The following is a 26378-nucleotide window of genomic DNA, read 5'->3' as shown; positions in this document are numbered from 1 at the left end:
CGCTAATGTGATTTAGACAGTGGTCAGTTAATCTCCTGTGCACAACAAAAGCCTCTGATGATTCATGCTGACAGGCAGAGTGTTAGTATGTTGAAACGCCGCGTCAGGCTAAGTTTAAGATTATCTCGGCTATTGTTTTAGCCCTAAAGCAGGCAAGGGGAATTGAGCTGCCTGAGCTGCATGTGATTTATCAGCAGCAGAGCAGCTTTACCAGCAGCAGAGCAGCTCTACCCGGATAACTACCTTAGCTTTTGATAGGTGTTACTATCCGGTTACTCTGTATACCAGCCTGCTAACAAGTCCTCTTTTGTAGGCATTCTATTGCACAGCAGAGAGCTTCAGTGTTTTAACAAAATGAATTATTAACTGTAGCTCCAGCTTATGGGAAGGAAAAATCTATAGCAGTGGAGTTATTTGCCAGCCAGTACTCTATAGATAACAAAGGCATCTATAGCACACGTTTTTCCAGCCCTGCTCTTTAACCCATTATCCACAACAAAGATAAGAAGTGTAACACTAGTGGGGTAAATAAACGATTGTGGAGGACGGTGTGTCCCACTCCCCCACAGGCTAGGTGGTTGCACATTATCATTACCTTTGTTAATTTTGGGGTATTTTATACCACATTTTTGTTATGTTGTCTTGTACTAAGTATAGCTTTTAATACATATCAATAAAAGTGAAATTTTAAATACGTCCCTGATAGTTACCTACCTATCTCCCATTTTTGTTTATTAATTGGGCACGTAGCATTGGTTATCTCTAATTTTTGGTTTTTAGATACCATGTTGCATTTACAGAGCCCTAGAAGTACCACAATAGTGGGAAACCTCCAAAAGTGACCCCATTTTGGAAACTGCACCCGTCAAAGAATTTATCAGAGGGTGTAGTGAGTATTAGTATCCCAGAAGTGACTGCACAGCGGATGGTGAAGAGGTAATATGTAAGCGGTGCGGAGGACATTGGGAGCACCAAATTCCCTACTATGTCAAAATAGCTCCTATGATTGGGGGGGGGGGTCGCTTTGGGGGTCTCTTCTATTGTTTTTTCTCTTGTAAGCTGCAAAACTGGTCTGTACCCTGACATACGCCCGCACCACTTATATATTCCCCTTCTGACGCATTTGGCGATTTTGGGTTTTTTTTGTCTTCACGTTATTCAAGCTATATTTTTTTTATTTGTCCTATTAGTGTACTTGAACCAGCAATACTCTGATTGCTGGTCCAGTACTATAGCCTGCAATACACGTGTATTGCAGGCTATATAGGAAGTGTGTCTCTGCAGACGCAGACACACACTTCCGGGCATCACGGCAGGACAGCAAGGATCCAAGCAGGTAAGTGGGGGTCCTAGCAGCCCGGGGTCACTAACCAGATCCCGGGCTGCATAAAATTCATCAGGGCACCCCCGATCTCGCCGCGGGGGGTGCCCCGGGGGGGGGGTGGGTGATGTGACCGAAAACGCTTTCGATTTCTCGGACATGTGTCCGCGGCATCGGGAGGGTTAATACCGCCGATCGGAGCGGAGCTCCAACCGGCAATTCACTGGGGCAGCTCGTCCAGGCCCTCGGCTGTGTAATGCAGCCGAGTGCCGGGTGTAATGGTGCAGGCACAGCTTCTGTGCCGGCGCCATTACTGGTCAGTAATAGTACTGACCTGAGCGCGAACGTGCTACTTGCCAGGACGTACTATTACTGACCAGAGCGTTAAGGGGTTAAAGAGAAAAAAAATCTGATCAAAAAACAACAAAATTGGTATGTGAAGTGATGTTAACCATATGATGTACTAGGAAACTATAATATACTTTTTGGATCTATATTCTATATTTATTTACATATTTCTACAGACGCACACACGTGATGGAATAGAAAGAAAATCCCATATGTGTTTGTTTGTACTTGGAAGCGTTCAATCATTTGTACAATACAAATACCTGGCCAACAGTTACAGGGTAGCAATGTCACCATATAAAGAACAGATTGCTGCGGCAGCCACCACCAGATAACAGTACCTCTGTTAGCAGCATTTCAACTGACAGAGGAGCTCTAAGTTCTGCAAGGAGTGTAAGACTGATCCTAACGTTACATACTGTATTTGTTAATGGCTGTCCATATAAAAACTATTGGCAAAACCCTAAAGCCTGTTTGTGGATCAGCGATTGGGGCACCAAACATCCCCCCGAGCCAGACAAAGGCAGTTATCTACCACTTGACACCAGGTACTAAAGAGCCCATTAAAAGGCCGTCTTTACTCCATTGAGAGTGCTAGCAGATTTGACAAAGAATAGTGCCTTCTTTCAGAGCATCAGAAACCACAACTTAATGGACCAGAGTGTAGGCCTATGGGGTCCAGTCAGACATCGGTTGTGCAATGGAAAACATTACTTGAATGAACAGAACCTTCTCATTCACTTTGTGAAGAGGGAACCTGTCAGGGCAGTTTGGGACACAATCACTCGCAGGTCTTATGGATCTTGGATTTAGTGTCTTAAATAGCCCTATTATGCAACCCACAGCATTATTACAGATTTAAAAAAAAATAAATACATTTCCCATTTTGGCCACCTTAGCTACAAAGTGAACACAGTGGGTCTTGGGCACAGGCGCAGATAGGAAGTACATTTCAGCTTTCTTTAACAGCAGCACAAGCGCCAGGAGCATCAGAGAAGAGTCCAATGAGAATCATCGGACTCATCTCTAAGGCTGGATTCACATCTGCGATTGCATCAAGACCGGGGATTCCATTCCACAGTGCGCTTGAAAGATCCGGAGAGAAAAGTTCTGCTTGTTTTTATTCAGTCAAAAACCCAGTGAACGCCATTATATTCTATAGGGTCCACAGGTAACTATTTAACTGGATTGGGTTTCTGTTTTTCAAGTCCCCAAGTGGACCTTAAGAAACCCGAGCGCAGGTGTGAACCTAGCGCAAGTGGGTTTTTTGGACACTAAACCCCCAGTCCATGCAGGTTGTTTATTGTCCTAAATAATGCAATTTCCAAAACCACCAGCGCAAGGTGGGCATGGGATTTGCATGAATCCCATCCACTTTGCAGATACTGTAAAACGCTGCGATTTTTTCTGCGGCGTTTCTGGCCTGAGGGGCCCTGGCCTGACAGGTTTCTACTACACAGGTCAATAATCAGTGTATAACAATACAATGTGTCGATCTGCATTTGCTTAGATCCATTTACATTGAGTGATTGCATGCACCTAAATGATCGAGGAGATGGAAGATCTGCACGTTGTGCAAAAGATGTAGGTTAGTCAAAAAGTAAGTTTGGGAGGTTTTTTTTTATTTTATTTTTTTAGGTCAGCTGATTTACACAGTTGAATGAACATTCATGAGAAGTCTGGCTCCCCATAGACTTCTATAGACAATAGTCATCTGATTTATATGACCTGTAGGCCTTCTCAGGATGGATAAGGCCATGATTTTAACCATTATAGTGATTGTAGCAGAGGGAGGGGAGCAGGGACTGATAAAAGCAGTAGTAGTGGTAAAATATCTCACACAGAAACGCAAGTTTATAACGAAGTATTACAAAATAGGTTTCTGATAATCACCTTTACTATTCACTTAAGCAAAGTTTATTGAAATGATAACTTCTATAGTAAAGTTAAAGAATAGTAAATGTGGCAGGTCCAATATCTGCACTATAAAGAGAATTGTTAGATTCACAAACACATTGAACAAGTGACAAAAAAACACGGTTTGTATGTGCAAATCAAAATATCGAATAAAATCGCATAACCCGAGTGAGCTAGGGTTTAGATCCAATTCATAGAAATTTTTTCTAGAATAACTTAGAGATAAAGGGGATGCTAAAATCTGCAGAGTTTCAGTCCTGTGTGTCCTAAAGACTGAAATAAATTTATACTTTTAGGCTAAGGACCCACAGGACGTCACACGGCAATAAAACGCTGCAGATATAAAGCCACGGCAATGCATCGCAGTTCTTCCTGCAGCGCTTTAAAGAAAGTTCGCGGAGTTTTTCTCTGCTGATTTTCTGCTACAACTATACCTATCTATAGGGAAACTGCCGGCATTTACGTAGGTATAACTAACATGCTGCGATTTCCAAAACCACAGCGGCTTTGGAAATCGTGGCGTGTCCACATGGCGGTTTTTATATACTGTAAAACACTGCAATTTTTCCCGTGGTGTTTCCGCCCTGGGCAAGTCGCTGAGTTTCTGTCCCGTGGTGCCCCAGCCTTAAAAGGAGCAGTGTACAGGTTAGTGCACTCACAAAGTACAAATGGATCATTTTACCAGCTTTAAAGAGGCAATTCTTCCATAGATTCTGAGAAGCAGAAGCTGGAACAAAAGAAATAATATAAAACACAGTCAGCTTGGCCACCCCTGTCACATGCAAGTCCCCACAGTTTGCTCCATCTCAGGGTTGGCTGCTCTGGATCAGTACTTGTGCACTTCTCTCATGAAGGAAGGGTGTGTTTGTTTTTGTATTTTCTTTGCTGAGTAAAGCGCTCCTTCAGAACTCGCCAGACACTGGATACAAAGCGGTTCTGTTCTCTTTAAGCAGCTTTCTACATGAATATTTCCTTTCACCAGTTCTGGTGAGCACAGGGAAAACTACAGAGGAGACAAGATAAATTCCTTACAACTTACATTTCTGAGGAAACAGAACTTTAAATCAGCAATATGGAAATTTTTTAAAGATCCAAATAATTTTTTTTACCCTTTTTCCACCTAAATAATGTCAGCAGTAATGTAACATTCCCACCAATCTGATACTGAATGACCTTTTCTGAGGAAAAAGGCCCCCCGGCTCAGAAAACTTGTAGGACGAGGTTTGCAGGAGTTTAGTTGCAATTCTGCAGCATTCTACACTGGAGAGGTTGAAAACTGGCCGAACCAGCAACAATAAATGGACATTCTGCAGGCCACTTTGTGCTTTTTTTTCTGCAATGTGTTCATGGGATTTGACTAAACCATTTCTGGTATAGGAGCCATTGTCAACAACACACTTGAGATAACAGTTTTTTGATAATCTTAAATATATAATGACTTAACCTTTAACAGAGAACCCAGACCCCTCAGATTTGCTGAACCAAAACTGGGTCATCATAAGGTTCAAATATTCACCACTTCCGGACATGCCACATACTATATACCTCCTGGCAGCTGCAGAAGCGGGAAGCCGGCTGTTACTACAGCTGGAACTCCTCTATATAAGGCAGGGCTGGTTTATTACCATCCCTGCATACACAGAGCTCAATGAGGGCTGTATACACAGCTATGGGTGCAGTGGTTAATACAAATGTCTGAACATAATATAAAATAAATAAATAAATATTGAGAGAGGGGTGTCATCCCCCATTTCACAGAGGGGGGGGTATGGCATTGAAAAGCTGATCTCATTTGTACTACAGTGCTTTTTGTGTACTGGAGAAAGTCAAGTGGTAAAGTGCTGGAGCTGGACTCATACAGTGAATCATTTCCTCTTGGACGTAGGAACTGTGCTTTACTAAAACAAACTACAGATTAAGCCCTTGTTTGGTTTATGAATGAGCTCGCTGAAATTACAAACCTGCACACGGATGCACCATGACAAATACGAAACCATAGCATGTTTCACTTCTCTACAGTTTTTTTTCCCTCTCATAAGACCCTCCCTTTATATTGCGGTCTTCATTCAGAAAACTAAATCTAAAGAACAGTTGTCTGCTATAGAAATGAACATGTTAAACAATAGTATCCTTTATGACGGCATTTCCTCCCTGGAGAGAGCATCTACAATGTAATCTTCAGCTGTCGTGACATGTTGGGTGAGGGTCCACATAGCCAGCAAAAAGAAAATGGACTTAAATGCTTATAGGTTCATACTAGGAGTTACTTTCTGGGGTCACACCACTTAAGTACAAAATTGAAAGCACCCTATAAAATTAGAAAAAGCTGCTGCATAGTTGTAGGTTAGATTTTTATTTTTTCTTAATATAAAGTTGCACCTTGTCCTGTAAAAATTCTGCCTCCCCTCAATTGCAAGGTAAGAGAGATAAGAACAGGTCTTGGACGCTCGTCTATATGAAGAAGCTTACTGTTTCTGCATAGAAAATGGAAATTCTAGAGGAGATCCTGCAGACAAATGGGCCTATTGCCCTATCCAATTTTCTCGTAGTAGACAAACCTGGAGACTCACACCACACAGAAAAATGAAGCTTGGCCAACAAGAATGACAGCAGGGGGCAGAGTCCTTTTGCTACAGCCAAGAACCCTTCTTTTAGGGACTGTGGAGATTCCTTTGGTCAAACTATTACCAATCATACATATATAACATATCCACCTAAACAAAAGTGATAGGAAGCCAACTTACCCAAATTACTAGTTCCCAATGTTAGAAGCAAAAGTACTAGGTCACGGTCAAAAGATGGAGTCAAAAACAAGCCAAAATCAAAAATTCAGAGAGTAACAAAACACTGTAGCAGTATACCACTGCAGGAGCCATCAAACTAGGAACCTATGCTGCTCAGGCTTCAACTGGACCGCAAAGCTGCCTTAAATACGTTTCAGTAAGCCAATATGGAATGCTTCACAGTCAGTGCAGGGTGCTGGTGGCAGCAAGAATAACCCAGCGACAATAACCACTGAAAGAAGTAGTACCCATTATTTTGCTGATACCTTTTTTTCCCCCCATGCTTGGACTTTGGCTGGTTTATATGCAGTGCATGAAAGGTCGTTGGAAACAATGTATTTTACCTGTAAAATTCATCCTGGGGGTCCAACTCTAAAACTGCATGCAAATATCACCTGACACTTGCTCACAAATTCCTAAAGGGTTGCCAACATAAATGTATTTTTCAGTAGTAGCTTACTGTCTAGCTCTTAACCTGAGTGTTTGTGTCCTGGGGTCCTATCAGTACTCTGCTCTCTGGCTAGTGCCTTGAAATAGCACCGTTTTAGCTCTATGAGCTAGGAATATGCACCCGCACAAAAATACATAGATGCTTCAAGATGACTGGTGATTGGACCCATTCATGTGATTAAGAAGAGGTGACCCACAGATGTATTGGATGTAATCTCAGCCTCCCAGAGTGTCTATAATATGTAAAAAACTGGATATTTTCTTCAATATTCTTCCCAGTATAATATACTGACACTTAGTTGAGATGCTGCTGTACAATAAGTATCTGTATGAATCACAATGAGTGTACTGTGCCATGCCAGGGCCAGCTGGAGGAACACCTGGATCAGGGGCCAACTAGGGATTCGCTTGTTCACCCATGGACCAGTCCGAGACAGTAGTAATACTGAACAGGGCTACCCACTTTGAGGTGGCATTTTGTAAGCCATGCCCTGTTTTCAGATCAGGACTGCCTGAATTTGCAAGGCTGTTGCCAAAAATTAGGGACTGTTCTAGTAAATTTGGGGTAGATGCCAACTATGGACAGGAAAGGGTTAAGATTAAAAGGCAATACTGTGCATTCTGGAGAGGGAGGGCTCTGAAGTTCACACAGTAGAGCAGTGTAGTTGAGACTATGACAACAAAACCCTATCCCCTCTCCATTAAGATCTTTACTTCTAAGGCAGATTTTCTAACAGGCAAGTTAGATGCAATGGAGAAATCCATCAGCACAGAGGAAAAAGTAATTTGCACTTTTGATGGTGATCGCTTTGACCATCAAGTTAGTTAAACAACCATGACTCTAAAGCTCCTCGGACCAAATAGAAAAATCTATAAAATCTATAACAGGTTCCACAACTATTACCTACTACTGTCAATCGACCATATGAAATGGCTGGTTTGTTAGGTGTGCCACTTCAAATATGGCAAAAAATAAATTATATATATATATATATATATACACACACATATATACACACACACATATATATATATATATATATATATATATATGCTAGAGACCTGACTAGGCCAATGACATCACTGTATTTTAAAGAACAATTGGTGCTATGGTTATGAACATTTGTTGAACATCATCAAAACTGAATTAAATAGCATTTTTTTCTATTTTAAGGGGAAAAAAATGTAAAGAATCCCACTGGGTGTGTCAACTTAGACATTCCTTTTCAGGAATTTCCCCAAAGCATCAACCTCCTGTATATATTTAAATTTATGAATTCCCAAACCAAACTATTGACCAATCTAAAAAAGGTAGTTTTTTTTTTTACCTCTTTTAAATAAAAGTCCCGTGGCAATAAGGCAATCGCAAAGGGTTGTCCTGGTGGGATTGTCAATAGTAGAGAATGCTTTTAAAAAATAGGAAATTTATTATTCTTCTGCTGCCTTTTTCAACCCACTGTATTATGAGTGCAGCACCTTATAGAGAGCCATTCATGTCCTCCGAGATAGGTGGTATTATATACTACTAGAAAACTTACAACTTTACCGGTATGTGTCAAGGTGCACTCGCTAATTTCGGCACAGATATCCTTCCACTGTCAGAAGTCATTGCTGGGCTGTGAGAAACGTACCCTCCCACCCCCATAATACTCATAGCTTTGTACTGTCAGAGGGTGTAATCCTCATCTAAGAGGACTTGAAAGCTACCCTTTTAAAGGGGCTCTATCAATGGGAAAAGTCATTTTTAACTAATCACATCCTTGCATAGGCTTTAGAAAGTCTATTCCACACCTACCTTTTGTATGTAAATTGCCTCAGCGGTTTTTGAATAAGTCCATTTTTATTCATATGCTAATTAGACTGGGTGTATGATGCATCGTGCACCCTCTTTGCTATTGTTTCCTATGGGTGTATACAGCAAAGGCTGCTGCTGCTGATGACTCAGCATCCTGTTTGCACACACACATAGGAGATAATAGAGAGACAGTACTGCTGGAAACTTCCTGTGCTAACTGGAAGCTCATTAGCATATGAATAAAAACGGACATATTCAAAAACCACTGAGGCAATTTACATACAAAAGGTAGGTGTGGAATAGCATTTCTAAATGCTATGCAAGGATGTGATTAGTTAAAAATGACTTTTCCCAATGATAGAGCCCCTTTAAGGTGACCAAAATTAAAGGGATTTTCCCATATCACCGTTTCAGCTTTGCCTGCAGTCTCTTCTTCCCCCACTCCCAGCTTGCTGAAGGACACTATGAGGTATCACAATACTTATGCAGATAAAATAATATACAGATGCTTGTACAGAGCAGACTCTTATCTGTGCATTCACATACAGAGATAACAGAGTTAACTTGATCAGCAAGGATTGCCCTGCTGGCACTAAGTGATGTCACTTGTCCTACCTCACAGGTCCATGGTTATAGCAAAGCTGTGTAAACAATGGGAGGAATAAGTTCACATAGCAGGCAAAACAAAGCAGCATTTCCAAAGCAATATATTTAGGAAAACTCTTCAATTTACATAAGCTACCAGTATAGAAAGGATCGTTGAGATGAGACAACCCCTTTAACCCTTATTATACACAATTTTAAACCTGCCATTAGATCAAGTAGTGCTATAAGGATTTGTGTTCAGACATCTTTCAGCTGAATTTACAAGGCAAACTTTGCTATGCCAATCTGAAATAGAGATGGGAAAAAAAACCTGGCATAGAATTGATTGAATGTGCCTCCAAACAGTTCATCATCACACAGGGAAATACAATGTGAGGATCCTTCTAATAATGACGCTTGTGCTATTTAAAAAGACAGCTCTAATCCATGTTAAAGGTTTCTTTCCCAAAGGGTATTGGGATAATCCTTGTCCTTTCTAAAAAGGGGTGTGTTGTGACCATTAGCCCTGACAGATAACATTGACATCAATTTCCTGGCATAAATGACTAGGAGTAGATTTCATTCTAGCTGCAGGGTCTGTCAGATGTGCTGAATTTATGACAAGGCATGCACTTCTGGCAGTGAAGGGAATATCAAGATAATCCAGTGGAAGGCAAACTCAACATCTCTTTTATAGTAGAAATCTAGGACCTATAACCTCTATTATATTTTTCAGTAAAGGCATGCACATTATCTGCTGTTGGGTGGGGGGCATAAACGTAAATTCATTGTAGACTTCAGCTTACTTTGCTTTTATGTGTATGAATACCATTACAGTAGCCTACCTGAGATCCAAGCGGAGAGATTTGGGTTGCTGCTGGACTAAAGTTGATCAAGCAGATTTTTCAAGGCCAAAATGGCCCATTTCAGAAATTTCAGGTAACCGATGGCAGACTTTATTCTGCCAGATAGCAGTCATGCTGGATATTTTTGACCATGACTGATAACCCAGCCACAATACAGACATCAGCTGGATTTGTGTCAAGTCCAAGACCGTAGAAGGTTCCTGCATTCATGGTCGTACCCAACCAAGACTAAAGATAGTAGCCACTAAGATGGTTAGAGAAAAATCTTTAACATGCTGCAAAAGACTAATTTATATTCACAAAAATGTTTAATTTTTAATGGTCTACACTTCTAAATATGGTTATGGTCATGGGAATACACCTTTAAAGGCTTCCGGCAAGCCATACTGTATCTCACCTGTAGCACTGCATTACACTCACATTGCAAGGCAAGATTACTGGGAAAGTTTCAACTTCAATGAATGAACGCGTTAAATATATTGTGACAGATGAGCTATTAATGCTGATGGCTAGATACCGATGTCTATATACTGTTACTGACTGGCAGTCCCTCTATTATACATTATAAAACCGTATTTGAACCAGTGTACTGTATACTTTATGGCAGTCACATCCCAGGGCAAGGCTTCATTGATGAGAATGTAGTGCAGATAAGAAAAATACAACCAAAATAGTACGGGCTGTATATGTGGCATTCTGCAGAAACTGATAATTCTATGTGAAAACCACAGCCGTCACAAGGATCAAGGGCCTAGTGCAGCATTGACAAAAATAGCTTTATTCCATTGTGACACGCAAGGCAGAGTATACTCCAGCAAACAGAAGCAACAGATTATAAAACGCTTAAACAATGTCTGCAATGCAGAAAGCCTAGGAAAAGCAGCTCTAATAGCCCAAACAATGCAAAGGGAAGGAAGAATGATCAAAAGGATAAATAGAAGCCACTGCTTTAAATGGAAACAGATAAATTACCAGCCTACCCAAACTATTTATAGCCAGGAAAAAATAGAACACTGACCTTGTCACGCTTTATAAGAGGCTATTACAGAAATGGCTTGATAACTGGGGTATATTCAGGCTGACTCCTGTACAAATATTGGGATGGGAGGATAGACAAATTTTGTTAAAAGTAGGAAAGGATATTGAACTGCTAGCCGTGGGCATGAGACCTTTTTACCTGCCAAGGGAACTATCACATGTTATTGTACTAGCTGCCTATGTCCCCCCCTCTGCTAAAGCTGACGCTGCCTGTGAAGTCCTCCATGCTGTTGTGAGTGAGCTGCAATCATCTCACCCCCATGCTCTGCTCCTAGTGTCTGGAGACTTCAACCATGTCTCAGCATCCACTCTACCAGGCTTCACACAGTATGTAACCTGCCATACAAGAGACAACAAGACGCTGGACTTGCTCTTTGCCAATGTAAGGGATGCATATAACTCATCTGCCCTACCACCTCTAGGCAGATCAGATCACAACCTGGTACATCTGCGACCCACATACATTCCACTGGTGCGCAGAGAACCGGCGGTTACCCGTACCGTGAAGATTTGGTCAGAGGGAAGTGTCGAGTCTCTAAGGGACTGCTTTGATATAACTTTATGGGAAGTGTTTCAAGACTCATTTCCAGAGGACATTGAGGGACTCACACATTGCATAACGGACTACATTAATTTCTGTGTGGACAGCACGGTACCAACTAGGAAGGTGAGGTGTTTCTCCAATAACAAACCATGGATTAACTCTGAGATTAAAACTCTCCTCAAGCAAAAAAAGAGAATTTTTAGGTCTGGGGACAAAGATGGCCTGGGGGCGGTTCAGAAACAGCTGAGACAATTGATCAGGGAAGGGAAAGCCAACTACAGACGGAAGATGGAGCTACAGATGGGGGAGGGTAGAATCTCTGAGGTGTGGGACAGCCTTAAGGCAATTTCAGGACACAAGGAAAAGACAAGGCACCGAACAGTAGGGGACAGGAAGTGGCTTAACGAGCTTAATCTATTCTTCAATAGATTCGACTCCAAGCAAATGCTCCCTCCACCAGCATGTCAGCTAACCGCCCTCCCCTCACACACCAAGACCCAACCCCCACCGACCTGCGGTCAACTGCAATCTGACTATCTGATCCTGCAGGAGTCTCAGGTGTGTAAGGAAATGAAGAATATTAGAGCGAACAAAGCGGGGGGACCTGATGGTATAAGCGCAAGAGTTCTTAAAATGTGCAGTGACCAGCTGTGTGGTATTATAACGCACATGTACAATATGAGCCTGAAGCTGGGGGTGGTACCTCAACTGTGGAAAACATCCTGCGTGGTACCAGTCCCAAAGAAACCCAACCCGATGGGCTACAATGACTACCGACCTGTAGCACTGACATCACACCTAATGAAGGTCCTAGAGAGACTGGTCCTGACACACCTACGCCCCCTAGTGAGCTCCGCTCTGGACCCCCTCCAGTTTGCCTACCGGCCAGGCATTGGGGTAGATGACGCCATCATCCACCTTCTTCACAGAGCTCTCTCTCACCTGGAGAAACCCGGGAACACTGTGAGAATAATGTTCTTTGATTTCTCCAGTGCGTTCAACACCATTCAGCCAGGGCTACTGAGGGAGAAGCTGAACCTTGGTGGTGTGGACCATCACCTGTCCAACTGGATCCTAGACTACCTGACAAACCGCCCTCAGTATGTGAGAGCCCAGGACTGTGTGTCTGACACTGTGATCTGTAGTACGGGGGCACCTCAAGGTACAGTTCTTGCCCCATTCCTCTTCACACTGTACACTGCTGACTTCAGGCACAACTCATCCAGCTGTTACTTACAGAAGTACTCCGATGACTCTGCTATAGTCGGCCTCATCACTGATGGCGATGATAGGGAATACAGAGACTTAAACCGGGATTTTGTTGAATGGTGCCAGCAGAACCAGCTCAGGATTAATGCTGGGAAGACCAAGGAGATGGTGGTGGACTTTAGTAAACGGAGAGGTGCTCCGACCCCGGTGGAGATCCAAGGAACATGTATTGAGATAGTCAGGACCTATAAGTACCTGGGCGTGCTCCTCAACAATAAACTAGACTGGGCTGATCACCTGGAGGCGCTGCACAGAAAGGGCCACAGCAGACTCTACCTGCTCAGGAGGCTGAGGGCCTTCGGAGTCCAGGGGACACTTCTTAGGGCCTTCTTCAACTCTGTGGTTGCCTCAGCCATCTTTTTCGGTGTGGCCTGCTGGGGAAGCAGTATATCAACCAGGGACAGAAATAGACTTGACAGGCTGATCAGGAGGGCCAGCTCTGTCCTGGGGAGCCCCTTGGACCCAGTACAGGTGGTGGGTGACAGAAGGATACTGTCTGTGGTGACCTCCATGCGGGGGAACAAATCCCACCCCATGTATGGGACCCTGATGGGACTTGGCAGCACTGTAAGCGACCGTCTGCTTCACCCCAAGTGTGAGAAGGAGCGCTATCGCAGGTCCTTCCTTCCAACCGCGACCAGGCTGTATAATCTACATCAGACCAAACGAAGAGCTCTCCGCACAGAGAACTAATGATTATGAGGATGACCATGAGGTCTTCCTCTTTCTCTTCTGTTTTTCCTTAGCTGCCATGGACTCCTAGTATATCTTCTCTTCTCAGCTTATCTGTGTCTACGTCTGTAACATATTACTCTGTATTATCCTGTATCTGTATTACTATGCTGCTGTAACACGCTGAAATTTCCCCAAGGTGGGACTATTAAAGGATTATCTTATCTTATCTTAAAAAAAAAAAAAGCTACAGGAATTTAAAAAAAACAGAATTGCACACCCCCAGACCTTGGAAAAATCATTACAGAATACCAGTGCGTCTCGGCTGAACGTGGTATCATAGTGGTTCCTGATCACTGCTAGCAGTCAGGCCCAAGGTCAACATCAGCATCAAGGCCCACTAGAAGAGGGAGGGCCCAAGGCTGCTCTCTGCTCTCCGCTCTCCATGGTTCATTCTAGAGCACAGGTGTCAAACAAGGCCTGCGGCCTTGTGTTTTATAGCCCACGTGGAGGGAGGGCACAATACTACGCTGGTGGGGTGCCATGCTACTTTGTATGCACAGGCCACAAAGCAGACCGGAGAAGGCACTCTGCAATGTCAGGCCACTGTGAACAGAGGACCTCTATCTTGACACCATGCCAGCCAGAATATCTGGTGCTGAAGTGCGTGCAGCGGTGACTCATCGGCAGTCTGAATGGTACAGGGGGCAAAGCATAAATTTAAAGGGGCTCCATCAGCAATATTATGCTGACAGAGCCCCACATATGCTTGAATAGCCTTTAAAAAGGCTATTCATGCACCGCTAAAGTTATATTAAACTACCCCCCCCCCCCAGTTTTAAAATAAAACCCTAAAAAAGAATGTTAATCTTATCTATTGTGCACGCTGTCATCTTCAGCCATGCCTCCTCTTCCAGCAATGTCCTCGGGTCCCGTCTTCCTCCGGCGCTCGCGAACTACCATTGACAAAAAAATGTTGTGGGTACATGCGCAGTAGCATGCTGCTACTACTACTGCTCATGCACCTGCGCCATTTTTTATCAATGGCAGTTCGCGAGCGCCGGAGGAAGACGGGACCCGAGGACATCACTGGAAGAGGAGGCGTGGCTGAAGAAGATGTCGGACCCTGAATGCCCGCCCACGATAGATAAGATTAACATATTCTATTTTAGGGTTTTATTTTAAAACAGGGGAGGGTAGTTTAATATAACTTTAGCGGTGCCTGAATAGCCTTTTTAAAGTCTATTCCCACATATATGGGGTTCTATCAGCATAATTAGAAGATATAGGGGGATGTGGCACTATGGATGGATCTGTGGGACAGCATGATAATTTTATATTGTATGTTGTTGTGGATGAGCAACCAATGTCACGACTGACAAGGTAGATACATATGGGTGCCGGTTTGACAGAAAAAGGAGCCATGCAGCTGCATTCAGGGCAGACTGTAGAAGGGAGAGTTTAGTAAGACGAGGCCCAATTAGAAGAGAATTGCCATAGTGAAGAGGAGAGAGAATCAGAGCGACAATGAAGTTTTTGAGGTGCAGGTAACAAGAGTGTGAAAGGGTCTGAATATGTGGGGTGAAGGCGAGATGTGAGTCAAATACAACAGACAGCGGGCATGCTGCCTTGGTGTAATAGTAAGACTGCAGACAGGAATGGAGACATCAGGGTGAGGTTGATTCATATATGGAGGAACACAAGAAGAACAGTTTCTGAAAGATCCAGTTTAAGATAAAGAGAAGACATAATGTTAGAGACAGGGAGACAGTCACTGGTCTTCTGTAGTTGTGCACGGGTTATGTCATGGGATGAGGTACTCTATATTGTTGGGTATCATCAGCATAAAGATGGTATTGAAAGCCAAATCTGATGATGGTTTGTCCAATTAGAGCTGTGTACAGAGAGAAGAAGGGGGTCAGGACGGAGCAAGCCCCGAGTAACCCCAACAGCAAGAAGAGGAAAAGAAAAAGCACCAGAGAATGATGTGGAAAAAAAAACTAATAAAGAGAGCGGTGTCACTGAAGCCAACAGAGCGGAGTATAGTAAGGAGTGGATGGTCTACAGTGTCAATTGCTCCTGAGAGATCCAGAAAAATAAGCAGTGAATAGCTCCCTTTACATATAGCCAAAAGAAGATCATTGGAGACTTTTGTGAGGGCCGTTTCTGTAGAGTGTAGCGCATGTACACAGGATTGTAAGGGGTCGAGAAGAGAGTTAGCGAGATAGCGGTTTTTAGCGAGGGAGGGTTTTTCAGTAGTGGGGTTATGACAGCATGTTTGAAGGAGGAGGGAAAGATTCTAGTTAAGCGGTTAAAAATTTTAGTAAGATGAATTATAACAGTAGGGGATGCAATAGGATCATTTGTGCAGTAGTAGGGCGAGAATAAGAAAGATGTTGGGAGACTTCTTGGGAATCAAATAATGAAAGTTTACAATAAGGCGCAAGGGAGGAAAGGGGACTGATACTGCTATTTCCTGGTAGATATTGTCAATTTTGCCTTTGAAGTACGTGGCCAGTTCTTGAGCACTGAGGTCTGTGACTGGTACCTGTGACGTTGGTGTAAGGAGGGAGTAAGTGAAAGGTATTACAGCCTACTTGTAAACAATCAGTTGCCACAGCAGTCACATGCCATACTAAGGCACCATAGCTATTATTACAAAGCAGTGATGCCAATAGAAAGGCAGGGGAAGGAAGAGTGGAGACTGGTTTGTTCTCTCTCTCCAATATATTCATTATGTACACCAGTAGTAGGCTAGGTATAAGAAGAGGTATTATGGTGGGGCAAGAGTGATATGAAGCTGCACAATATTAAGATTATAACCAGATAACGTAAACCCTTATGCTGACACTACAGAGATGTGATCCTTGGTATCTGCACATCTCCAGGTCTCCTAAAGTTCAGGAATAGCCTGTAGGTGTATATTTCTAATGTAGCATATATTAGAGAAGGCAGCTAGAGGCGACTGAATGGTTAAGATTTTTCTTGTTATTGCATGCAACACATCAGTAAATACTCAAATGATTATGAAACGGTTTTGCTCCACTTTGGTCCCGAAAAACAAAAACAAATAAAAAACACTTCCTAATTAGGAAGCCGTTTTTTGACTTTAGGCATTTTCTGGAGCAGTTTTTGGTAAAAACTGCTTCAGAAAACGCGAGGCGGTTTTCCCCTCCCCTAAAGTGAATGGACTGTAAAAAAAAAAAAAAAAAAAAAGCTAGGTGTTTTCGGTCACTTTTTTTTTTTGCAAAAATCCATGTCCCACAGTGGCCCCAACAGTGTTAGCGGCAAATATGGAAAAAAATTGGGGTACACCTCCCACAAAAGTATTATTATACTCTGGTCAGGCACAAGGGGAGGTAACAAAAATAAAAAAAAACAGTGGCACTCACTTTTCCTGGGCTCCACCGCGACAGCTTTTTTTTTTTTTTTTTCCGGTCCTCTTCAATGAGGTCACAGACGCAAGTTACACCAGTGTCATCATGCATTGCGATGCTAACCTAACATGTAACATTGCTACAGTGGAACAGAGAGGTGAGTAACACTGGTTTTTATGTTCTCACCTCCCCTGGGCCTCCGATAATTACTCCTGAGGAGACCCTAGAGTACAATTATAGCGGTATGTGTTGGGATACGACCAAATACTCTTGCCGTGGGCCCACGGCCTTACTTACAGATCTTTGTTGTGGCTTATGCCTCCATTTCTCCTTCTTCCCTCCAGGGGGCCACAGCGACAGGATATGACATGCATGGGGCCTGCTGGAGGGCAGCAGGGGAAGTGGAGGTGCCCATGAGCAGGAACAGGGATTGGTAAGTAAATAGGGCCCATTGCCTGTTGGGGGTTACTCCAGCAGGTAATGGCCCCCTTTTTTTTTTTTTTTTTTTTTTTTTTTTTTAAGTGGGGCACAGCAGTACTTACGCCACTGCCTTTAATGTATAATGCCTAGTGGTTGTATATACACCCCAGCTTTCAATGTCAATAGTGGCCAAACCTTGCATCACATCTCGTCAAAATGTCTAGTGGCCAATCTGATCTTGATCAATTGCTGCAAGCATACATACCATAAGGGTGTATGAGGCAGTTCTGTCCCTAACTTGTCCCATGTCCTTTTAAAAACCTGGATAGAACTCCCCTATCTTGCGCATATCAATTATTTTTCCATTCATACCATGCTGTCTCACACTGCCATTGGCTAAAGGATATACCACAACTGTGCGCTATCCATGCAGGATTGCAGATATGTGAATAAGGGAGGACAAAATTCAATGTGATTGTGTGAAACATAAAGAGGGGATGTGGTATGTAAAAAAGGAGAGGGTCCTAAAATATTCAATTAGCCATTTATCATAATAGGCAAAATATTCCATTAATGGTGATTTTGATTTAGGTCATAGCCAGCCAGCCCTGGGCATATCCCTTTAAGTCGTAGCAGTGAACAAACTTTAAATAATTCTACTTTCATCCCTTTTCTAAATCTGCTTGCAACAGTGCACCTACAGATCAATGTATGCATGACTCAGCCTATCCCCCATAGATTATGAGTCAACAACAGATGAAAATAAATTACACCATCAAAAACCCTGCGTAACAGTAAAAGAGCCAGTAGCGGCATAGATTACTTCACGTTGTGATCCTTTATAAGAAAACCTTTAGTGAGAATACTGTATGAACTACTGACGCTCGAGCCTGAACAGGATATCCTAGAATGAGAATATATATTTTATACAGATTACTGTATAGTACTGTACTGTATAGTCGTGGCCATGAGTTTTGAAACTGACAAATCTTGGTTTTTACATGGTTTGCAGCTTTGGTGTTTTTTAGATTTTGTAGTTTTTCTGTTTACTGAATACAGTTATAAGATTTTTTTATAGAAAGATACATTAAGTTTATGCACAGACTCAATATTAGGGTTTACTCTTATTTTTCAAGACTTCTGCAGTTTACCCTGGTTGTACAGGATATGAGCTTCTGGGCCTAATCCTGACTGATAGCAATACTGTATCAGTGCTTGGAGTTCATCACAATTTGTATTTTTATTGGTTTACTTGCTTTTTGAAGCTGGACCACATGTTCTCAATGGGATTGAGATCTGGGGAGTTTCCTGGCCATAGACTCAAAAGGTCAAGGTTTTGTTCACCGAGCCACTTTGTTATCATTTTGCCTTATGACATGGTTCCCAAATCATACTGGAAAAGGTATTGTTCATCAGATTGCTTCTGGATCATTTGGAGATGTTACTTTTGGATTAAGTTTAGATATCATTCCTTATTAATGGCAATTTCCTAAGGATAAGTTGTGAGTGAGCTCTTTCCCCTGGATGAAAATCAACGCTACACAGGATTAATAGCAGTGCTTACCGTTTCTTCTCTATACTTTCTGGTGCCCCAAAAAAAGTCTGAACGGGGCCATTCTTGGCTTTGGCTTAAAAAAAAACACAACAAAATCTGCAACAAAAAAGCTGTGTTTCCACAACATGGGGTCTTAGCTTTATCCCAAGCCTCTGTAGTCCAATGCTTGTAGTTTCTGCAAAATGCCAGTCTGTCCTTGACAATTTTCTTACAGAAAAGAAACCTCTAAGAACGATTGTCCAGACAAGAAAAAAAGAAAAAGTGAGCGTTACCATGAGTCCTGTGTCATGCCAAAACTAAATCATGGAGACACCATCCCATTGAAGTCAATGGGAGGCTTTTTTCAAAGCGCTGAATCTGAGGTGGATTCCACACCAAATTCAGCACCATTTTCTTCCATGTGAATGCACCCTTAGACATACAAGAAACTGCGGTTGAACTTTGCTGTACTTGACGCTATTAGGATGCTCAGCAACCAAGTGTGAGGAGTGGTCCAGTGGCAGTAGTTTCCTTGTACAAGTGTGTATCTAGGTAAGGGAGACCAATGTGAGCTAAATTTTATAAACTAGTTTTCGGGTAAATCCTGGGTTCCAACTAGAGAGTAACACTAACACTCTGCATGATGGGTGGCAGTAACAGTTGGAACGGAACTTGAGACATGAAAGGTGTGGAAAAGGCTTTTTATAGGAGACTTTCCACCTGGCATGACTACAAGGTATAAGGCTGTAGCATCAAAGGCTGTACCTTGAGCTGCTCAAAAAAAAAACATTGCCTGCTGCACAGTTGATGGGTGAAAATAAGTCTGTCCATTTACAAGAATCATTGCGCTTTCCAGAAAATACTAGGTCAAAGAAGGCTAATGAATTAGCAATATTTATAAGGGGGGTTATCCAGAGAAATTAAACTTTACTGGTGGCAAGAGTAGTCATACCAAAAACAAGAAGAGCCATACTCACCTCTCCTCATTCCCCTGTTACAGAGGAGCGGTTCCAGTTCTCCTTTGTGGTCCATGTTAATGGCGCTGCTGGAAGACATCACTAACTCCACCTTGAACCAATCACAATTGCCTGTGACTGGCCAAAGTTAGAGTTGATGACACCATCCCACAGTGCCAGGAATAGCAAAGAGGGAAGAGTATGGAAGCATTTGTTTTCTTATGACAGTGTCACAGGGGAATATTTACTTTCTATGGATAAAACCTTTAAAGGGGTTGTACCAAGTTATCCTACATCAATAGGATAGGGGACAGCTTCATCAGAGGGGCTTTGATTGCTGGGACTGCCACTGATCCCAACCACAGGGCTCCGGTTCTGAGAGTTCTGCTTTCATCCTGTGAGTGGGAGGCAGAGTATGCACCTTGTCGCTTCATTCATGCTCTATGGGAGTGCCAGAGATGGAGCACAGAGATCAGCCATCTCTAGTATTTGTATATATAATAAATGGAGTGGCAGAGCATTTCCCATGCTATCATGATGAGAACCAGAGCCCTGTTCTCAGGATTATTGGGAACCCCAGTGGCCGAGTCCCTACCAATCATGCCCCCCTCCCCCACCTATAATCCTATTGATAGGGGATAACTGTATAACATTGGAAACCCCTTTAAAAAGAAAATGGCACAAAATCAGTAGCGAAGAGAGTCATCAAAATCAGAGCAAAGTATGCAAATCCCTGATAAAATTCTTCATCATTGCAACATACCAACAAGATGCATGCCCATAAGCAGTATAAAAGCACACTTAGACGGCCCATTGGGAGTGAGCACTTAGCCACAGCCTCCCATCTAAGGCCGTTATTGTGGGATGTGGTTTCTACCACTTTACATAATTTCTAATTCGATCTACATATCACAACTTGTATGAAAATAAAAATGTAACATTAAGAAAGACACAAAAAAAAAAAAAAAAAAGATATGCAGAGATCACTGCAGCAACATCAGCTTTATAAGCTGGTAGGTTTCAACAGGTTACTGGGCAAATACAGTGATGCAACAAAGAAAAACATGTTATACTGTGTATACATGGCCATTTACACATGACATAGATCAGACAGAGGACATGAACCTCACGTTCTCCTACACTGCTATGTATATAGATAAGCACCAAATTCCCTTTAATGAGTGGGCACAAGGATTTGTCAATCAATGGCAAAGATTGCTATCCTCAGGCCCCATTGCAGACAGATAGTCCAAGCAGAGCAAAAGATTAAGGAAAGTGCTGCAGGAAAGTGACTTGGACTATAGGAAAGCTTCCTGAAAGGTGCAACGAATTATCCACTTTTATTCACATTTATCTGGTATTCCAGTTTCAGCAAGAGATGGTTGATACCCTAAAGTGGCAATGGCTGCCATATTGTTAAGGATGTACATTTAAAGTTTTTTAATGCAGTTTTGGAAGCTGAAACATTGTGAGGATTGATAAGGAGAAGAAGACACAGTGCCCTTTCAACCTTATACAGAACAGTATACTTATTTTTCTTTATATAGTTTAGCTACAATGCTTTTACATTGACAAATATAAAATAACTGCACAAAAGAATTTTCTGGGCTACATGGTCGATCCCCATCAATCAACCTTCACGATTTGTCAGAGAGACCCTCTGGGGAAGGGCAGGGAGGGGGGGGGGGTTTAAGACAGTGGATCATCTGTAGAAACTATAAGAGAATAGTTATATATATATATATATATATATATATATATATATATATATATATATATATATATATATATATATATATATATATATTCTAAAAAAGCTCACTCACATAAGGGCCTGGATTAAAACAGTATTCTACTTGTTCCACTGCATCAAGTATATTTAGAAGTTGAGAATGCACTGACCTCAGGAAAACCAACTGGGCTCCAATACAGCTGCGTCAGCTGACAGTAGTATGATGGTGCAACCTTCATGAACAGTCCCTTGCAGAAGCTAGGCCATCTAAAAACTCATATACTCTTGATGTCAAAAAAGTTATTAACATTTTAACACAGTTGTTGCCATGTAATAATACAGACTGGCTAGAAATATTTTATCATTCACATCCAATACAACCTTGCCATACTGGTAATGAAAAACAAAAAAAAAACAAACAAACAAAATGATATTACTAGATTTTAGATCTCCTACATAGAGCCACCAGTATGCCCAGAGCTTCTGACCTTTTTTAACTGGCAGGAAAAACAGCTGCCAATTCTTGCAGTGTCTAATAGGAAACAGCTGGAATAAGCCCCTGCATTCTTCTCTCTGTGCAAACACTGGGAGCAGCATTGAATATGGTGCTGCAGCCAGGCCTGAGGAATTTTACCTATTACAGTAGAACACAAATCCACTCTTCTACACACTGCGTTTCATAAGGTGTGGTGAACATATAGACCACAATGCAAATCCTTCTGCCTTTACCCCTGAGTATGTGTATAAATTAATGCAAACTAAAAAATTCTAATAATCCCCTCTACACCCAAGAAAATGTTTGATTTAGACGATAGAAAAATCCACTGCTAGCCACATGAATCCAGCTGAGCAGCGACCAGGTTAAACACATGGCAGAAAATAAATTGCACAGCAAATTAATTATCCGCTCATGCTGCATGTTACTTAAAATGAAACTAGCTACCTTGCCAAAAAGCCTACAAAATCCAGACTCTACGTGATCTGACTGAGTTATTCTAGAAGAAACTGCAAGAGAGCAAGAAAAAAAAAAAAAAAAAAAGTCAATCATTCATTCTAGTACAGTTCAAGTATATAAAAAGGAGTACAATAATGAAAAGGACAACGAAAAACAATGGCGCACAAAGGAAGGAAGATCGTCATGGCCTCACACAAATACAGCGGCAGCATTGCCACAATGTCAATGCTCCTTGGTTATTTTCACTACGTGTTTGCAATATGGAAATCATATACTTGTAAGACAGAGCGGTGGATCAAAACTAGTGTAAAAAAAATAGTGGAGCAATTGTCCATAGCAACCAATTTAGTTGAATGCATTATCTACACACTCTCTAAAAATATAAACATTCTTGGGTAACCCCCATTTTGTGGTTAGTCCAGCTCGTAATTCACTAGCCATTAAAGGGAATCGGTTACATTGAACATACAATCTGATTTGTTGACAGTATGGTGTATGTAGTGCAGGAGGAACAGAACAATCAGGTTTTTTTGTAATTTATTTTTTAAATTCCTGTTGGTTTTGGCCTTAATAGTCCAGTGGGTGGTTTTACCCAATGTTTGGCAGCCTCTGTGCCAATAAAGATGGCTATAGTGCCACCCACTGGACTACTAGGCACAGAAGAGCAAGGATGTAAGTAACCAGCTACCATGTTATACTGAATTTTTTCCCTTAAACTATACATTTATCAACACAGCGCCGCCGCCTCCCCCTCCTCTATACCAGGCTGCTGGAATATGCGACAGTATGTTCAAGGTGAAACGTTCCTTTTAATGGTCAGTTATTTATGATCCAGACTGATAAATGAATAAGTCCTCAAAAGGGAACTAACCGTGATGCCCATGTTAGCACAACATGGGGATGACAACAACACATGCCCATCATCAGCTCAGCTGCTCCAGCTCGGATACCACATTCATGGAGAGTTTCCCTTTAATATACAATGGGCAAACCACTTTGGTTCTCCATATTACCAACCTACAGTGCTGTCCACTATTATTGTGGCTATACACAGTCAATGTGGTCTTTTCTGATTCCACCATGATAACTAATGCAAATAGTCATTATCAGACAGAATCACATATGTGCATCTACTGAGAAAAATTCTTCACATAGTAGGATCAGCTAGGAACCACAAGGAACCCCAGAAGAAGATGGACAATCACATTACTGTAGGCTTTAGAAACTGTATGGACCACCCTTTCATTGTACAATACCACCAAAAAGTATCCAAGCAAATTTCTAAGCACATTGGCCACATGGCCCCTGAGGCTTATCCACCCCAACTGCAATCTTTAAAATATTATCATATGAAGAAAATAGATGTTATTCTAGAAACAAATTTAAAGTTCTCCCTGCCTCCTCCCCCCAACATCACTGTAGACTATTTTCCTGGGTTGCAAGTGCTCAATTCTATGATTAATATTATTTCATACCAGAGTGAGCCATAACCATCCGATTCTGACCACAGGTGGATATACAGATTTAATAATAGTCAAGCGATTTAGGCTGTGTCCCACCGAAATAAATGGGAAAAGTTGCACCAGTATAAAGTCATACCAAAGTTACAGTCTGCTGCTAATAGGCCATAAGCTTGTGCTTCGGTGACATTGGCTGTGCTGCAGAAAAAAAAGTTATATAGACCTGGCATTTATTTTCCATCATTATGTAAAGGGATTGGCAGTGGCTTTGATAATAGATGGGCTTCACCCATTTCATGAAGAAAAGCACGTATCTACAGAGAGGTGTGAAGTACCCAATTATAGCACATATGGCCAGATTGCATAACATTATACGCTGCATTTCCTAAATCAAAACTTACCGGGATTGTTGGCTTCCCCTTCAAGTATGTGCAGTTCTGTACAGTCTACCAAGGAATGCTCCAAGCAGATCTGTAAGAATCTGGCTTGGGTCCTGCTAACCCTTTTCAACAGAGAGAGCAGTGCAACAGTTTGTTCGCATTCATTCCAGCCTTTAAACCAACCAGATAGCATTCCAACTTGATCCCGAAACATCATGATGAGAGGAAGATTTACAGGATCCGCAGAGAAGTTTGGAGATGTAAAATGAAAAACTGGTAAAATGGAGAATTTTTTTTTTGGAAAAAAAAAAAAAAATTGTAATATTTCTTATACACGGATGGCTCTATCACTGAATGTAAATAATGTTGGTACAAGTTAATCTATAGTTGTATTATCCACTTCAGGCATACTTGTTTTCTGGTTTTGCTGGTGTCCTGGGTAGTGTTTTTCCAGATCTGACGTCCCTTTGGGTTCTCTCTCGGACTCTTCCACACCCGCATTCCAAGTCAATGTTCACAACTGTGAAAATAAGACACTGATGTGACACATACTCTGCAAGAAAACCTGTGACTCAATGCAATCCAAACCTCGCTACACTACAGTCGACTCGAAGATCAGACCGGGGAATGTTTCAAGTTAAAGTACTCTATTCATTTTCCTCAAGAGTTAACATCTGCAGTCCAACAAACCGCTACTTTCTGCCATGTCCAAGACCTTAACCCCTGACAGAGGAGGGCGAGAGCTCACAATGGTTTCATACAACCTCAAAACGAGCTGAAAATCTATCTTTTCCTATTTGGTGCAGTGATTAAATCAAATTTAACTATTTACTCACCAAGGCAGAGTATTTAACAGCATCTGCATCAAGCATCATCAGATATTTCACACTAACCAGTCAAATTCCCTCCAATGACAGATCCCCTAAGCCTCCAGCATCCATCCGCAAGCAATTTTGTAGCAAAAAACGGAACCAACTGTTGTATGGAATTTAGTGAATGGGTTAATCTACGCATCACCCCTGTCCTGATCGACGGTCAGTGATAAATGGACTACCGTTATATTAATGCAGTAAAAAATAAATAAAAATACCCCTGGGTGACTGCAAAAACGGGGGGAAAAGTTGATTTCCTGTGTCAGGGCAACCCTGCATGTATTCATAGGTGTCAGTCAATGAGGTATCAGACAGCAGCGCAACAGATTACACTACAGCATGAAATATAGACATCTCAGCTGTGAGCTTCACATGGCTTGCGGACTATACGGAGAAATATACAGATATTACAGCTCTATGGCTAGAGGATATAGATTCTGGAATACACAACATCAGATCTGCAGTAAATTGGGGAAGTCACCATCACACCATCCAGTAGCCAGGATTGCAGATCTCCATTCTCTCCCCACACAAGTGATACAGCAGACTACATACACACTGGATATAATCTAGCAGTTTCCTATGGAACTCAACACATCATGTAGCCCAGTAATAGAGTGTTGCAGCTTCCCATAGATGAGTGGGGGTCTCCCTGGCCAGTCACCTCCCCCTCCCCAGCACCTACCTGCACCAAGTGCATTGCACCAGGGATCCTGTGCTGGAGCTAGAGGTGCTGTTGCTCTCCCTCCGTGGGCTTTGCCATGTTGACTTGCAGGCTCTGTGCTCCCTCCCTCACTTGCAGAGACTGTGAGGCTGGGAAGCGCCAGCCCAGGCTTCCCACATGCTAATAATTAACATAAACCATTACGTCATGGGCTCGGCACTGAGAAGAGGGAGGAGGGGGAGAGGCACCAAAATAGAGAAGGGATCACTTGGGAGGAGCGGGGCGCATTCCTTGTGCAGCCGCCGCTGCTGCTGCTGCTGTCAGGCTTTTGGGAGGGGAGACCGCAGAGGACAGTGGGTGGGGTGGGCTGAGGGCAAGCTGAGTGTGCCTGTGAGTGTGTCAGTGTGTGCAAATGTCTCCCCCCCCACACACACCATTAT

At 42.3% G+C, this 26378-nt stretch overlaps 1 protein-coding gene across 2 annotated transcripts in view; it reads right to left on the bottom strand.

Moving 5' to 3' along the window:
* SAMD4A (sterile alpha motif domain containing 4A) overlaps nucleotides 1-26118 on the bottom strand; it is a 71755-nt gene extending 45637 nt beyond the window's left edge. For both annotated transcript variants that reach the window (XM_075282524.1, XM_075282525.1), the window contains exons 1-2: nucleotides 25960-26118; nucleotides 24424-24922 (exon numbers count right to left, since the gene is read on the bottom strand). In XM_075282524.1, the coding sequence (XP_075138625.1) occupies nucleotides 24424-24619 (196 nt within the window). In that variant the 5' untranslated portion in view covers nucleotides 24620-24922; nucleotides 25960-26118. The remainder of the gene's footprint in view (nucleotides 1-24423; nucleotides 24923-25959) is intronic.
* Between the last annotated feature and the right edge of the window lie 260 nt (nucleotides 26119-26378).

The sequence above is a fragment of the Leptodactylus fuscus genome, chromosome 7, assembly GCF_031893055.1.
Source record: "Leptodactylus fuscus isolate aLepFus1 chromosome 7, aLepFus1.hap2, whole genome shotgun sequence".
In the NCBI taxonomy this organism is placed as follows: domain Eukaryota; kingdom Metazoa; phylum Chordata; class Amphibia; order Anura; family Leptodactylidae; genus Leptodactylus; species Leptodactylus fuscus.
The sequence above is the reverse complement of the archived record's forward strand: the minus strand, read 5'-3'. Positions and strand labels throughout refer to the sequence as shown.